Source organism: Ovis aries, chromosome 1, assembly GCF_016772045.2.
Source record: "Ovis aries strain OAR_USU_Benz2616 breed Rambouillet chromosome 1, ARS-UI_Ramb_v3.0, whole genome shotgun sequence".
Taxonomy (NCBI): Eukaryota; Metazoa; Chordata; class Mammalia; order Artiodactyla; family Bovidae; genus Ovis; species Ovis aries.
This window is the reverse complement of record NC_056054.1, coordinates 176,877,997-176,894,396: the sequence shown is the minus strand read 5'-3', so window position 1 is coordinate 176,894,396 and position 16,400 is coordinate 176,877,997. Positions and strand designations below refer to the sequence as shown.

The 16,400-nt window shown below is 41.7% G+C and overlaps 1 protein-coding gene across 3 annotated transcripts in view; it reads right to left on the bottom strand.

Moving 5' to 3' along the window:
- The window catches only part of NECTIN3 (nectin cell adhesion molecule 3), a 129,288-nt gene extending 115,001 nt beyond the window's left edge, over positions 1-14,287 (bottom strand). For 2 of the 3 annotated variants that reach the window (XM_042231110.2, XM_027979883.3), the window contains exon 1: positions 14,058-14,287. In XM_042231110.2, coding sequence (XP_042087044.1) covers positions 14,058-14,217 — 160 coding nt within the window. In that variant the 5' untranslated portion in view covers positions 14,218-14,287. Of the gene's footprint in view, positions 1-273; positions 10,027-14,057 lie in introns of those variants that run through there. The other variant, XM_042231100.2, reaches the window with a different exon arrangement.
- Between the last annotated feature and the right edge of the window lie 2,113 nt (positions 14,288-16,400).

The window sequence follows — 16,400 nt, the reverse complement described above, 5'->3', positions numbered from 1 at the left end:
TAAATTTCTGCTACTGTAAGCCGTGCAGTTTGTAGTATTTTGTTACAGCAGCCCTAGGAAACTAATAAACCCTTCCATCTGGTATCTAATTCTTAACCTCAATCTCCTTTTTAGCAGTATTTACACTATTCTCCCATCTACCTAATATATAATCTCCAAATGCACTAATATTTACTCATTCTTCATATCCTGAGATCAAGAGGTATTGTTTAGCCTTTTTATTCTCTCGTTTTAAAATTTTCCCTTTCATTTCTACCATCACCATCTACTTACTTTCTGTTCCTGGATGGTGCCACACCAAAGTGCCCTTCCCATCCCCCTCACAAAGACAAAGAAGTCTCATCATAAGCTTTTCTTCAACTCTCTATAGTAGACACCCACAGAAAATTTATTCTCTTGAGCTATGGGACTTCATAGTAGAACCTGTGGACAAAAATGGAATTACCACATTGAGAATTAGAGCTCTAACACAGGAATTTGGGGACAACACACTCAGTCCACAATAACTGATAATTATTCCCCCTCAAATTATTTGTTCATTTCCTCTTTCCCAAAAGCAAGTCCTACCCTACTGTTTTTTCATTATTCCTTCATCAGTTAATTTTTTTGAAAATTGACCTTTCTCCTAAACACTTTTACTAAATTACTCAGTCATCAATGTACTTCTCTTAACTACTAAATGTACTGATCTGTCAAGATTTTATTCCCAGATTATTTATCCCTTCCCTCCCTCTTATCAATGTACCTCAACCTTTAAATTCTTTGCCAGTCCCCTCCCTACTTCCACTTCCTTCCTCTCTTCTCTTCTCCCTTCTTCTCTTCTTCCATTCTGCCTCTCCCTCCAAGAGCTCATCTAATCCAAATACTGATAATTCCCAATGCCACGTCCTTCCCTCCTTTTCTCTCATAACAAATTTCTAACTACAGCTGTAAAATACATCCCAGAGGCGCCACAATTAAAATGCCTCCACAAAGTTACTAGACTGATTCATTAATCCTTCTGCAGCCATGAAACTAAAAGACGCTTTCTCCTTGGAAGAAAAGCTATGACAAAACTAGAAAGCATATTAAAAAGCAGAGACATTACTTTGTCAACAAAGGTCCATATTATCAAAGCTATGGTTTTCCAGCAATCATGTTTGGATATGAAAGTTGGACCATAAAGAATGCTGAGCACTGAAGAATTGACACTTTTGAACTGTGGTGTTAAAGACGACTCTGGAGAGTCCCGTGGACTGCAAGGAGATCAAACCAGTCAATCCTAAAGGAAATCAATCCTGAATATTCATTGGAGGGACTAATGCTGAGGCTGAAGCTCCAATACTTTGGCCACCTGATGCAAAGAGCCGACTTACTGGAAAGACCCTGATGCTGGCAAAGACTGAAAGCAGGAGGAGAAGGGGATGACAGAGGATGAGATGGTTAGATGGCATCACTGACTCAATGGACATGAGTTTAAGCAAGCTCCGGGTGATGGTCAAGGACAGGGAAGCCTGGCATGCTGTAGTCCATGTGGTCACAAAGAGTCGGACATGACTGAGTGACTGAACAACAATCCTTTTCTAGTCACTCAAGAAATCTAAGTTCATATCCAACTCCTGTCTCCTCAACCATGATGATATTCAGACACCATGTAATCTACTTCTCAGATCTATCCCTCCCTTCAAACTTTTCTATCAAATTGCCATTTCTCTCCACAATCCTCTCTTCTTAAGTACAGCTGCAATGGTTTTCCCTTTTGCTTGTCTCTGATTATCTCCCATATATCTTTTACAGTGCTGTCAGAGCTATAAAATATTCTGGAATCACAGACTCAGTAGTTACCCGCTTTCAAAAGCTTCTCACTGCCTCCCACACAAACTCTAATCTCCTCAGCATCAGCAAAGTATTTAAAAATCTATGACACCCTTCCATAACAGCTCATACTTGAACCACATGGGAACATTAATTCCTACCACAGAGTCCTCAGTCCAGTGACCTTTTCAGCCTGGAATGCTTTTTTACTGACTTCCCTCAGAAATGGAAAACTCTTTCTTCAAGGTTCAGCTAGAAAATCAGGTCTTCTATTGAATCTTTCTCAGTTAAACTTCTTCTTTTGAAGCAACTAGATACACTTTGCATTTTTAACCTAAGACAATCCATTTTTGCTTCCATTATGGTTAGTTGTATTTGTAAAGCACTTTACTATAGTTTAATAAGGATTTCATTTAATTTTCACAGCAACTCTGTACAGGAGGCATCATTTAGCTAAATGTATAAGGACTGAGGGGCTTTCCTGATAGCTCATTTGGTTAAAGAATCCACCTGCAATGCAGGAGACCCTGGTTTAATTCCTGGGTCAGGAAGATCCACTGGAGAAGGGATAGACTACCCACTCCAGTATTCTTGGGCTTCCCTTGTGGCTCAGCTGGGACCGAGGGGCTTTCCTGATAGCTCATTTGGTTAAAGAATCCACCTACAATGTGGGAGACCTGGGTTCGATCCCTGGGCTGGGAAGATTCCCTGGAGAAGGCAAAGGCTTGGACAAGCTTGGACACTACCGAATGACTTTCACTTTCACTTCATGTAAGGACTGAAACAGGCAAAAAGATTAAGTAACTGGGTATAAAATAGACAGAAACACACACGCTATTTTCTAATCCCAAAATCTGCTAACAATTAAATTTTACATTTCCTAAAGGCAAAAGACTCCAAGGGTCCTAGCATAGCCCTTTCTGTGTAACAGATGCTTTGTGTTCTAATATTTTCTTTTCCTGTTTGACATAACCCTGTTTTACCTGTCTGAACTCAAATCATTCTTACAGTTCCAAAGTTTCATTTCCTCTAATTAGTGTCCTTGACTCTTACGGGCCTTACTGATCTCTTTTGCGGGGGGGGGGGGGGGGGGGGGGCTGTATCATACTATCTGGTATGCTGTTACAGATACCTAACACTCCGTTACTCGTACCAGCGGCTTTATAAGCTTGTGAGCACTCATCCCACTGTGGTGTCCTCTGCACTACCCATCACCAGGTTGGTGCTCTCTCATCTGTTTCTTGACTGATGTGCAGCAGTCTCCTGTCCATCCCCTACTTGTAAACTTTTATTTTTTGCATTAAAGGTATAGATCAACTGTTGTTATCTATATGTTATCATACTTTACAGTAAATATTATTTAACCCACTCTTGAAATTTAAAGCACACGTGTCAAGAAAGTATTTTAATCATCTGATGGAAGAAAAGTCTAGAGTGACTATCTTAGATGACTGTAGAGGGCAGCAAAGCAACAGAAGTATTCTCTAAGAAAAAATATTTATTTTTCTCAGAGAACTTCAGATTTGTTTTTATATTTTAACAGATGTTGTTAACCTTAAAGCTTTTATTATAAGAGAAGACTTTTTAACATACTATATAAAAACTTCACCGGCTACTTATTCCTGTAAACATTTTCACTAGCAGTTACAAAATATAACAAATACAAATACAATCAAAGCGCACACTCTTCTATACACATATAGAAAATAAGCCTTACAAACAATTCACGGTTTCAAAATAGCCACCATAATTGCTAAATCTTTTACAAATAATCTAAAAGTTGACAATGTTTTTAACTGAAAAATGAAAAAATAATCTATCTTAAATACAGAAAAGAGTATCAATAGTCCACTGAGTCTTACTTCTTGCTAAGTAAAATGTTTTCGTTAGTATTACTAACTCTAACCTTGATGCGCCTCCTGTCATTCACCTGGAAAAGCTATGCCAGCCTTAAAAGAAAACAACAAAGCTTCGACACTGTGCTAGTGCACAACAAAAGGCAACAACTTGGCAGGAGTGCTTCTCACTGTTACTGCGATACTAAAATTCACTCTGGTTCTAATGTGGACTAGGCAAATGAAACTGTGTCATCAGAATAATCACCTGTTCATAACCTTAAAATTGCTTAAAGGAATGAGAAGTTAATGTAAAAGTTGATGCTCAGTTCAACTGCATTACTTGCATATGTTTATCAAAGTTTTTGTTGGTGGTAATTTTTTACCTCTTTTAAGTAGCTGCTACAGCAATTAACATATGAAGACTCCTGGTTAGTGAAAAATGCTATAATGCTCTAGCCCTGTGCCCTTAATGAGAAGGACAGGACTGTTAGCTATGTACCTTGTACCTTCTCCCACCTGAATTTCTTTAATGAAAAATAGAGAAGCTTTTTAAAAATTCTACATTTAAAATAATCTGGGTATTCCTTCTCATTGAAGAAGGAAATGGCAACCCATTCCAGTATTCTTGCCTGGAAAATTCCATGGACTGAGGAGCCTGGCAGGCTACAACAGAGCTACAAAGAGTTGGACACGACTGAACACATGGGTACTACTAAGCAGACTCAAATACAAGATAGACTATTCTCTGACTTATTTAACATTAAACTGAATTTATAACCATGAATGATTATCTCTAATCTAAATCAAATTATAAGGGAGTTTGGAGTTCATGACAAGGACACTTGTAAAATGAAATCTTAATCTAACCCACAGTAGCAATGACTAAATTAAATACTGTATTAATAAGTTTCAAAACCAATGGCCTCAGATATTTTAGTAATGACAATAATGTCTATCAAGGATAACTCATAGAGTCACTATGTGAACTTCATCTTACCATAGTTTTCCAATACTAACACTTCATTAATACTTTGCTTTTTCCTCTGAAATGAAACCATTAAAAAGAATCAAGCACATTTTTAATTTTATACAATGTTCTCAAATGTTAAGAGTCCTCGCTGTGTACATCTATTTTTATATCCACCTCTTGGTTTTTTCATGTCCTTTTCAGTAACTGCACTGGTATACTTCCATTAAAACAGAAAAGCTATCTTAAATATACCTACTCTATTTCTAAAACACAAACCCAGAATGATATGTATTATACATAAAGTGAGGTATATCCCAAAGAAACTGCTTAAGCTACATATATTTTGGGGTAAATAATACCGTACTAATACCAAAGAGGAAGAATTGCATTCCTCCTAGGTCAATTTCTCAAATTTCTCAGATTCAAAATGGGTAAGACAATGGGGACAGAATATAAAGACAGGTATAAAGACAGAACTAAAGAAAGCAAAAGGAATTTTTAGAAAAAAGAAAAGGCAATGAAGAACATTTCTCACCAAGTAACATCTTTAAAGCCTATCATCCTTTTCTAGTATATTAAATAAATAAATTCCTCCCCTATCTTGGAAAATAGCAATGGAAAAAAGGTCAGGATAGGAATAAATATCAAATATACAAACCTCTTTAAGAATACATTCCCTATAGTGTGTTCTGTACAACAAAGCTTCTGTAGCAAAAACAGGCTGTTTAATTAACTGCAGAAAAGGATATTTTACTGAAGAATTTCTTAAGCCATTAGTAAACCAATGCACACAGTGATTTTCCATGAGGGAGGGGGTTACACGATTAGTTTTTCCCATTCCCAAATATATTCAACCATGGCACTTTTTTCCAGAAACTAGGGTTCTATTAAACACTTTGGAAAACATTCCTCTAAAAGCATGAAAAAATGAACAGAATTTGCTCCAGGGACTAAGGATTTGAAGGATAGCTAGGATCAGATAGGAAATGAAGTCAAATTCAGAGAAGTTTTTGTAGCTATTTATTATAGCTATTATTCTGTTTTATTATCTTATTTCAACATGGAAGATGAAATCATAAGCTAAGTATTCTCTTGATACCCTTTTGTTGTATAGCAAATTTGGTCAATTCTAAAACACTTATTAACAAGGAAAAAAGCAAATGTTTGGGAACAAAAGTTGCTCCCCAATAACGTCTCTGGCACAGGATTATTGTGAGCTGAAAACACCCAAGGACCAAAAGACAGAAAGAAACTTTGACCTTCCCCCTAATTGCCTAAAAAGTTTTTTTTAGATAGAGGGCCTGGCACTGAGCTATCCCCAGAGTTATCTGTAAAAAGTAAAGGCAAAGTGTAGTGGGGAATCTCTGCAAGGCCTCAAGATCAGAGTCCACTCTATGTTCCCATTGTGTCTACAAGGCCCAGCAAACATTTGTTTACCAAACATTTGTTTTACATCTTTATGTGAGTTGCCTTTCTCCCCTTTGAAGTCCCAAATCACTACCCCCAGTACCCTGTTTTGTCTGTAGCCAAAGTTGGTATTTAATGTGAGGGTTAGGCCGTTTCCTGGAAGGGCCTGCCCAGTGGCTCAGCTAGTAAAGAATCCACCTGCAATGCAGGAGACCCGGGTTGGGAAGATACCCGGGAACTGCTATCCCCTCGAGTATTCTTGCCTGGAGAAGTCCATGAACTGTAGAGTCCATGGCACCCCAAAGAGTCAGACTCGACTGATCGACTTTCATTTAAGCAGTTTTCTGAGTCTCTTCCATGTATGTATACATGGCATCAAACTTTCTATTTTATGTTCTTTTAATCTGTCTCATGTCAATGTAATTTAGACCACACAGGAGAAACTAGAAGGGCAGAGAAAAATTTCTCCCTCCCTGACACGTTAAAAATCTATAAGCTTAAAAAATAACTTGTGTTTATTCTGTAATAAGTGCTAGGATGCATACAGTAAAGCTTGAGGCAAAGTCTTTACTGCAAAGAGCACACATCATAGATCAACTCACAATTACATTACTAAATAACGAGTAAAAAGAGTAACTACTTTAGAAAGAAAAAGCTCACTGTATGAAAGAAGTGGTGAAGGAAGTATTCATGGAGAAAATTAATTTCAAACTGGGAGCTCCAGAATTGGACTAGATAAGAAGGAAGAGTAATATCATTTTAGGACTTTTGAGTAAGTACCAGAGAAGGGTATAACCTACTTTGGAGACCACATATAGTTTAGACCTGCACTGTCCAATATGGTAATCATCAGCCACACCTGACTTCTGAATACATGAAATACAGTTTATCCAAATAACAATCTGTAAGTGCTAGTACATATCATCAGATTTCAAAGACTTACTACAAAAGAAAAAAAAATGTAAAATATCTCAATTTAAAAATATCAACTGCATGCTAAATAACATTTTGGTTATACTGTGTTAAATAAAATATGTTAATTTCACATGTTCCTTTCATTATTTTTTTAATGTGGCATTAGGATAACTTAAATCTATGTATATAGTTCACAGATCTCTATTGGGACACTGATGGTTTAAACTAAATTTTATTTTGTTGTTAAGCTCTTGCTATAAAGAAATCTGAGCACCCACTGCATACTTAGCATATGAGATACAATAATAAAATAATGACCACATCTGGTCAAATCACATATAAAAATGCTATAATAAATAGTACTCATCAAGGGAAGAAACAATCAAATGAACATGTCTCTTAAACTACAAATGTCCCAATCACCAGGCTCCACTCTCCACCCCCTTGCAAAATTCTTGATCCAGTTAGTCCACAGTGGGGCCTGGGATGTTGTTTCGAAAAAGATTTCCTAGTAACTAGTATTTGAACCTATCAACACACTGTACTTTGGCTGACCTTGGGTAGCTGAGAATAGTGATTTATAGATATACCCTCCTTCCTTTCAAAAGTTTTACTTCTGAAGAAATCTAACAGCTTAAAGTAAAGTACCTCTACTGGGACAATAGCCAACCTATTAAAAAAAAAAAAACTATTAAACTATTAACTTCCTATTAAAGGAAACCAAATAAAGTAATATATATATATATATAATAACCTCTCCTATCTATAGAGTCACAGTATAATTAATCTCACAGCTACAAAATAATCTTTGGAAATGCTGTAAATTCTTGGTCATTTAAACCAGTTATGAACTGGTATGTTCTCACATACCATACCTTAAATTCCAGTTTATGGATATCTACTCACAATACCACATGGTACTTTTTTCCTACTGATCTTAATTAGCAGAATGAATACTAGGCAATTAACAGGGCTGCAAGTAAAATAATCTCCCTGGATGCAATATTAAAGAAAACATGTTAAACTCACAATATAAGTATGCAATACAATATCATTTCTGAAACAGCTATAATACCTGCTGCTGCTGCTGCTACTGCTGCTAAGTCACTTCAGTCGTGTTCGACTCTGTGCGACCCAATGGACGGCAGCCCGCCAGGCTCCCCCATCCCTGGGATTCTCCAGGCAAGAACACTAGAGTAGGTTGCCATTTCCTTCTCCATATAATACCTGCAGTATAACTGTATCTAGACTTACAGGAGGCAGCCATCACTAAAATTTTAAATTAATGATCTATGCTGTAATAAGTGAGCCACTTAGGAAAAAACCTAAAATTCACCCTTGATAAAGATTCACAACAAATTTTATTTACACAAATAATTAATCTGTCAGAGCCTAAAACAGAAAATCATAAGTTTTATAAACTCAAGAAAGGATATGGGTTCAAGATAACTTTAGATAAAAATATAAAAGGTAACCAAAAGTATGACATTAATGGTGCTGAGATTTTTGGATCTGAGTTTCTGACACACTCATTACTTACTTCAAGGTTCTTTGACTTTAGCCTATATTTACATGTAAATAGTCATTCTTAGGGCTTCCCTGATAGATCAGTTGGTAAAGAGTACGTCTGCAATGCAGGATACCCCAGTTCAGTTGGGAAGATCCTGGGTTGGGAAGATCCACTGAAGAAGGGATAAGCTACCCACTCCAATACTCTTGGGCTTCCCTTGTGGCTCAGCTGGTAAAGAATCCACCTACAATCCTTGGGCTGGGAAGATCCCCTGGAGAAGGGAAAGGCTACCTCCAGTACTCTCGCCTGGGAAAGTCCATGGACCGTATGGTTCATGGGGTTGCAAAGAGTAGGACATGACTGAGAGCCTTTCACTTCACTTCACTTCGGCTATTATTAATTAAACGCTACATCTTTCACAAATCATGTGTTCAGTATTGCCAATTTTATGAGGACTTTAATAGAGTATAGGATATGCCGTGCTACTGCTACTGCTAAGTCACTTCAGTCATGTCCGACTCTGTGTGACCCCATAGATGGCAGCCCACCAGGCTCCCCCGTCCCTGGGATTCTCCAGGCAAGAACACTGGAGTGGGTTGCCATTTCCTTCTCCAATGCATGAAAGTGAAAAGTCAAAGTGGAGTCACTCAGTTGTGTCTGACTCTTCGTGACCCCATGGACCGCAGCCCACCGGGCTCCTCTGCCCATGGGTTGTTCCAGGCAAGAGTACTGGAGTGGGGTGCCATTGCCTTCTCCGAGAATATGCCACAGGAATATGTTATTTACTCACTAATTTTTTAAGGGGTAAGCAACAGAATACCAAAATACTCCTTTTTAACAAGGATATCATGGCCAGCTTCACTTCAATCACTTTCAAATAACAGGCAATAAGCCATAAGTTTTGTTCCTTAACTATACAGATGCAAAATGTACCTCAGAGTTGCTGAATCACATATATATATATTTTTTTCTTTTACACACACATATATACGCATAAGTGACATAAACAAGGTAAAACAGTAAATACACCCACACCCACAAATATATTATTGACCAGCTTTTCCCAATTCCTATTTTGGACACTACAGCTAAATGCAAAATTTGCTCTTTTTTGCTTCCTTTTAAATTTGGGTCACTTTGCCATTATATCCGTCTTAGAAGCAGGAAAATTGATATGGGCAATATTTATTGTAGGCTCCAACCTGATACTACCAATAACTTGCTAAAGTAGAAATGAAATTACGACTCTATCTTCAACTGCACATTTTCGACTCTACACTTTTCAATATAACCACTAACATTCTAAGTGGCCACACAGAACCGCCAAGTCCTAAAACACATTCTACATCATTATGGGACCATCCAACTAGATTCCATACAATTACACAGCTGGGTTAATTTCACTACATCCCAACATTCTGAAAACTGGTCTGTATACTTATCCGAGGTAAATTTAACAAACACTTCAAGAGCACTGACTGGGCTATACACTCAAAATAAAGATGAAAGTATAAAAAAAGCAAGTCAATCAAGTTGAAAACCCAGTTATTCAAGTCATCAGGGTAAAATTTAAGAATGACAAACACCATGTTGGTTGGTTTGTCTTTGTTGTTTAGTAGCTAAGTTGTGTCCAACTCTTGTGCCACCTCGTGGACTATAGCCCACCAGGCTCCTCTGTTCATGGGATTTCCCAGGCAAGAATACTGACCTGGGTTGCCATTTACTACTTCTCTAGGGGATCTTCCCAACCCAGGGATCGAACTCAAGTCTCCTGCATTGTCACGCAGATTCTTCACCACTGAGCCACCAAGGAAGCCCCTAATAATAATATGAAATAAAATAAATGCGAAAATTTGAATGTATATTCCATGCATTCTGCTATTTTATTTTCTTCCATTTAATCCTCATAAGAACTCTATAAGCAAGTTGATAGTACCCTTTTTTGAAAAGATGAAAAAACTTAAGTTTACTGAGGTTTAATAACTTGCCAATGATTCACACAGCTGATAAGTGACAATCTTTTTTCAGATTCAAACTGCCTATTTAGTATCTTAACCATAAAGTGCAGAAAGCAAACTTATACCACCTACCACAATGACCTATCTCAATAAGAAAATCTGACTCAATTGATTTTTTCTTAGGTAACTTTGTTTTTCTCAGTTTACACTAATATGTCTACATAGTTGGTTAGGTTCCTCTTCCGGGTAACTGACAGTACCTCATGCACAAATCTATCATAAACACCAAGCTGTCCTATATGAAAGTCGCTCAGTTGTGTCTGACTCTTTGTGACCCCATGGGCTGTAGCCTGCCAGGTTCCTCTGCCCATGGATTTCTCCAGGGAAGGATACTGGAGTGGGTAGCAGTTCCCTTCTCCAGGGGATCTTCCCAACCCAGGGATCGAGCCCAGGTCTTCTGCACTGCACATGGATTCTTTACCATCTGAGCTATCAGGGAAGCCCTACAACCACCTATTTACTTTATACATTACGGCTATTATACTGCTGTAAGCTCCTTGAAGCCAGGGCTCTGCCTTATTCAGTGTCCTCAAGTATCTAACAAGTGCCATGAATAAAGAAATTTCTGAAAGTGCTGTTAAATGTTCCATCATCATAATAGATTTTTTCTTCTATAACCTTCTAAATATCCATTTGAGATAAAACCTTGTTGAAAATGGGAAGAGCTGGAACTTAGGTCAGTAGTCTATCTTCTCTCTCATTGATACCATATCCCTGCTAATATTCTCTGTTCCTTAAGAAAAATATTGGAAGGGAAACTAAGATAAATCTCATCACATATTAGTTGATCATTGGCACCATAAAGAAATATGGACTTCCAGATTTAACTAAATCAGGTTTATCAAGTCAGAAAATGTTGAAAATCTAGTCCTCTTAACCTTTACACCTATGATGTATCGGGCTTAACACACATACATATACACACACAAACTAACCACAATGAGTGAGAATTTCAGTTCTTCAAATAGGACAGATAATGTACACCCTTCAAAAGAGCAAATCTGATTACTTTTTATAGTTTTCAGAATACCATGTCTACTAGTTTGAATATGAGGGTTTTTTAATAGCCATAAAATCAGCATGACATAGAAATGATACTGTGCTAATAGAGGATACTCCAAGAGTTTAGCATAGTTAAGGCCATGCTATATGTAACCAGAATATCAAAAATAGCAGCAAAAAGAAAAAAATAGTCTGTATGTGGTAAAAATAAGTAAAGCATTCTAATTAACAAATCATCATATAGTCATCTCTTTAAAGCCTAAAAATCTTCTCATTTCTAACACCTTCCAAAGCACTGTAACTCAACTATACTTCAATAAAATTCTATAAATAAATAAAACTAAACTCAAACATCAGTACACGCCAAAGCTTGTAAGTAGTACTATGAATGTTAGATCAATGCACAGGTTACAAGCAGAAATTTCCGTTTCCATACTTAGTATCCATAAATCAGGACAACTGTGCCCTATTCAAAGACTTTATTCTAAAATAAAGGTTGACAGAAAAAACCTGTCATAAGGGTTCACAAATTAGGGTGTTATAACACTATAAGCCAAAAAAAGGAAGCTCTTTAAGTGAGCAGTGCACAGTAATACAAAGCTAGTGTCTGTCTCTGCAACTACAAGCAGAGATGACTCTTAAAAACTTCAATTTACACCTCTCTAAATCAGTCCTTTTGGCTATACTACTTGGATTTTCAGGACTCTAAAATATCAAGCACATTATTATGGAAGATTTTTTAATTCTTTTCTTCTTTCATGTGAATTCCAATATATTTCTTCAAAAAGTAAATGACACTTTACTTTCACAATAACTATGAAATTATTACCCAAATTTAATTTTCCTTGTATTACCTGTACATATTACCTTGCTTCAGTCTTCTAGGGGGCTTTGCTTAGCTAGATAAACCTTTACTGGAGGTACAAATATTCTTAGTCTTTAACACAATCTGTATCAGAATAGTAAACTGTTAACATCCCCCTCCCATTTTCCTCCCACCCAAAGGTATTCCACAGTACTCCTTAATGCAAAAGAACAGTACACAAAATTCAATCCAGAACCTTGCATCAATATAAAGAAGTAACAGCATTAAGAACTGTGTCCTGAAACCAAACATCTGGGGAGTGGCACTACAGAAACAATGTAGATTAGATAACATGCCATTTGTCATACTATACTCTGTAAACCAGAAACTGTCATTACAGTGCTTTAAACGTGACAGTGATTTTGTGGTGGAAATTCTCAGCCTATAAGGGACACTCAATCTCTTGAAAACTTTGCCTTCCTCATAACCAGCTACCCCGACACACCTACACGGTACAGGGGTATAGGATTCTCTTCTAAATCACACCATCCAAGAAAACCGCACACATCTCTTCTTGTAGTAAATACTGGTAAAACTTCCTGGCTTCTTTTAAGATTTCATTAAATGCTGACATCCAACAGCAGATTTATGTACTAGAAAAATGTCTCAGGTAAAACACGCGTTGAGCCAGCCTAAGTTTTCCTCTCCACTTTCCTCTAAGTGGGAGTCATCGAATGAATAACGTCTTGCTGTGTTCCAGTATTACCAAAAGACAGAGCTAGTCCCGAGAGCTAGACCGGTGGCCTTAGTCTCCCAAATCGCCGCATTCCATTAAGGATCACTTAAATCCACGTCTCTCGCACGAAACGCAGATATTTATTTAAAGATACTCTTAACAAGTAGTCTTCTAGTCTCCGATGCCTAGGAAGTAAACTTACAATGAGACCACCTCCCAAATGTGACAAAACTGTAACAGAACATATGGGAAGAACGGCAGGGAAGAGGCGCGGGGCTTATTTTGACCAGAACAGCCGGGGCACGGCCAATGCAGTCAGGTATTTTACATATAAATCAAAGTCCTGAAGACAAACTGGCTCAGCTAAAATAAACGTGGACAGTGAGACAGACGCCCCACAAACTGGAAGGCTGCGACAGGCTCAATGCAAAGCGATCCAGAGGCTACCAGGGCAGCAAGGGGCCGGAGGATCGAAGAAAACTGTAGGGGATGCTGCAGGGTGGGTTAACATGGTGCCTTCTCCAGGGTGGAAGGAGAAGCGGGGTGGGAACCCAAAGGCTTCATTCCGTGGTCGGTTCTTGTGTTCCTAAAGGTATCTAGGCTCACAGCTCAAGTTTCACCCGGGAAAAAATGAAGCGGCAAACGACCATCCCATCACCTTAGCGCCAGCACAAAAGTCCGTGCTCTCGGCTTCCTCCGCGAATCAGCGAGCAAGTAACGGTCCCGAGAGCAAAACCGAGGGACCCCGGTAGCACCGAGCATTAGGCGCCCGGACAGAGCACACCGCAGCCAAACCCCGACCCGCAGCGTGGCGAGCCGCGCGGCCGCGGGGGAGGGGACCGGGCAGTCGGCGCCTCACTCGCCGGCCCCGGCCCTTCCCCGGCCTCGCCCCGGGCGCGGCGAAAAGTTTCCAGCCAAAGTCCACGGCACCCGCTCGCGCAGCCAACCGCCGAACACAACCGCCCTCCGCACGAGAAAACGGCCCGCGCTGGCCCGGCCGCGGCACAGGGACACTCGGTCGCGCCTCCCCTCAGCCCGCGCCGACAGCCGAGGTTCACCTACCACAGAGCCAGGAGAAGAACAGCAGCGGAAAAAGCAGCAGCAGCAGCGGCGGTGGCGTCGGGGGCGGCAGCAGGAGCCCGGCCCCGGGGGGAGAAGCGGAGGAAAGTTGTGCTTTGCCGCCTCCGGGACACAGTGGAGCCGGCCCCGGGGTCCGCGCCATCCCCCACCCTCCCCCCGGCCCGCTCGCTCTCCCGCCGCCCGGCTCCCCCGGCCCCGGCGCCTCCGGCTCTGGGCGGCGGCGGCGGCAGTGGCCGCGGCGGAAGGTCCGGTGCGCGCGTCCCTAACTCCCAGTTCTTGAGCCGTCGCCGCCGGCTGACACTCAGTCGAGCGCTCGCGGCTGCTTCGACTCCGCCGTCGCCGACGCCACTGCCGAGGATGAGGCGGGAGCCGCCCGCCACCACCGCCGCCGCCACTCCCCTCCCCCCCACCCCGGCACCCGCCCACTTCGAACTCCTGGGAACTCGGAACGCACCACCCCGCCCCGCGCGGGAGGGGGAGAGGAAGCCGGACCCTCAGAGCAGGAGCAGGGACTCGCCCGCCCAACCCGCGCAAGTCGCGCTCCCGTCTGATCCCAAAGTGCGAGCCGCGACTCCTCCCACCCCGCCCTCCTACACTCGCTCCACCCCTTTCAGAAAAAAAAAAAAAAAAAAACACCCAAATCTCTTTTCTCCTCTATGATAACGGGGTTTCTCCCAAAGCAGGGCTTTAAGGAGGACAGGAAAATCTGGAATAGGTTAGTAGGCCCCGCCCCTCGCGTTCCTGCCTTGCCCCCCCTTCCCAGCCTTTCCAATGGTCTCGCCCACTCCGCCCTTCGCGGGTCCACCGCTGCCCCAGCTCGGATAGAGGCGGAGGGCGGTGGGACGGTCGTGCTCGCGGCTCAGCTAGCCCGGGCGGCTTTCTCCCTCTGGCGGGGACCCGGCGGAGAGAGGGGGTGGGGAGAGGAAGGCACGATGGGGCTGCGCTTCCGTTGCCCCGGCTAAAGGTTCCTGTCTGGGAAGCTGGACGTATTCTGCGAGACTAGTCATCTCCCTCCTCGCCGGGGTCTGGAAGGAGAGACTTTCTCCCTCCTGCTTCACGGGACAGCTGAGCTCTCCGAATCCCTCCTTTCTTCCCAGCCCCACTTCCCCCTTAGCCCGCCGAGGCACGTTTGCACAGGCGTTTTTCTTGCCCCTTTCTCTCGGAGGGCAGTTTGGTGAAAGGGTCAACGGAACCAGGCAAGGAGAGGAGCCCCAGAAGGTCTTTTCTCGCTCTCGTTTCTTTGGCCGCCCGGCTGTCCGCTGTCTTCGCCGGGCGACTGGCAACAGGAGGCCGTGAATTTCCCTGATCGGAGCGCCAGTAGTGCGGTGGTGTTTTTCTTTGGTTTTGTTTCATTTGCATGTTCGCACATGTGATTTTATTTTCGTTGCCTGTTTTCCTATGAACTGAACGCGGAACAGTGACCTCGGGAAATATTAAATGATCCTCCGCGACCTTCCTTCACCCCGGTGGCTGCGCACCCTGCCCTTTTCATTTGCCCGCCACGCACTGCCCTGGTGGCTTAACCTTGGAGCCACGGCCACCGGCGGTTCTGCGGGGATGGTGGACAGTTTCCACTATCCCAAGGGGGGCTGGTGGCGGAGGACACACATCCTCAATCCTGACACCATTAATTTTATGTTGGTCCTGCCATCGCCACCAGATAGCCACATATGTGCTCCAATAAGAATAAAGTCAAAAAAGGATTTGGCCGCCTGTCGCAGCTAAACTAATGATTATCTCTCGCCAAGATCACGCTGTCCTCCGCCTTCAGTCACTAGGGCTCCCCGACCTCCACCCACTGACTTAACGTTTTACTCACCTCCAAGACTACACGCAGTTCCACCCACTGCCCACCGCTCTTTTTTTCTTTCTTAACTTCCGCCTCCCATCCTGTCTTCCAGCGCTCGGTTTAAAGACCTCTTTTCCTCCACCCCTTTTCCTCCACCCCCTTTTCTCGCTCCCTCTCCATTCCTGTTTGCCTCTGTCGTCCCCTGGAAGCCGGTCTCCTGCAACCACTCCTTTCCATCACCTAGTCTCAGAATGGACTTAAGAATAAACCCTGTCTTGCCTCGCTCCAGGAGATGCCCTGATGATGATCATAACTGACTAAATGTAGCTATTGTGACATTCCTCAGCTGTGCTGACACCACCGTTTCCCTTGAGAAAAAATTCCCCCCTATTTTCACATACCCTAAACCTAATTTCACAGTTAAATTTAGACAGAGCCCACTGCGCCATGACTAGCTAATTATGTTTAGATGGCACTTTAACACGTTGTTGATACTCAGTTAAATGTTAAACAGCCAGAATTTTAATGCTACTAGC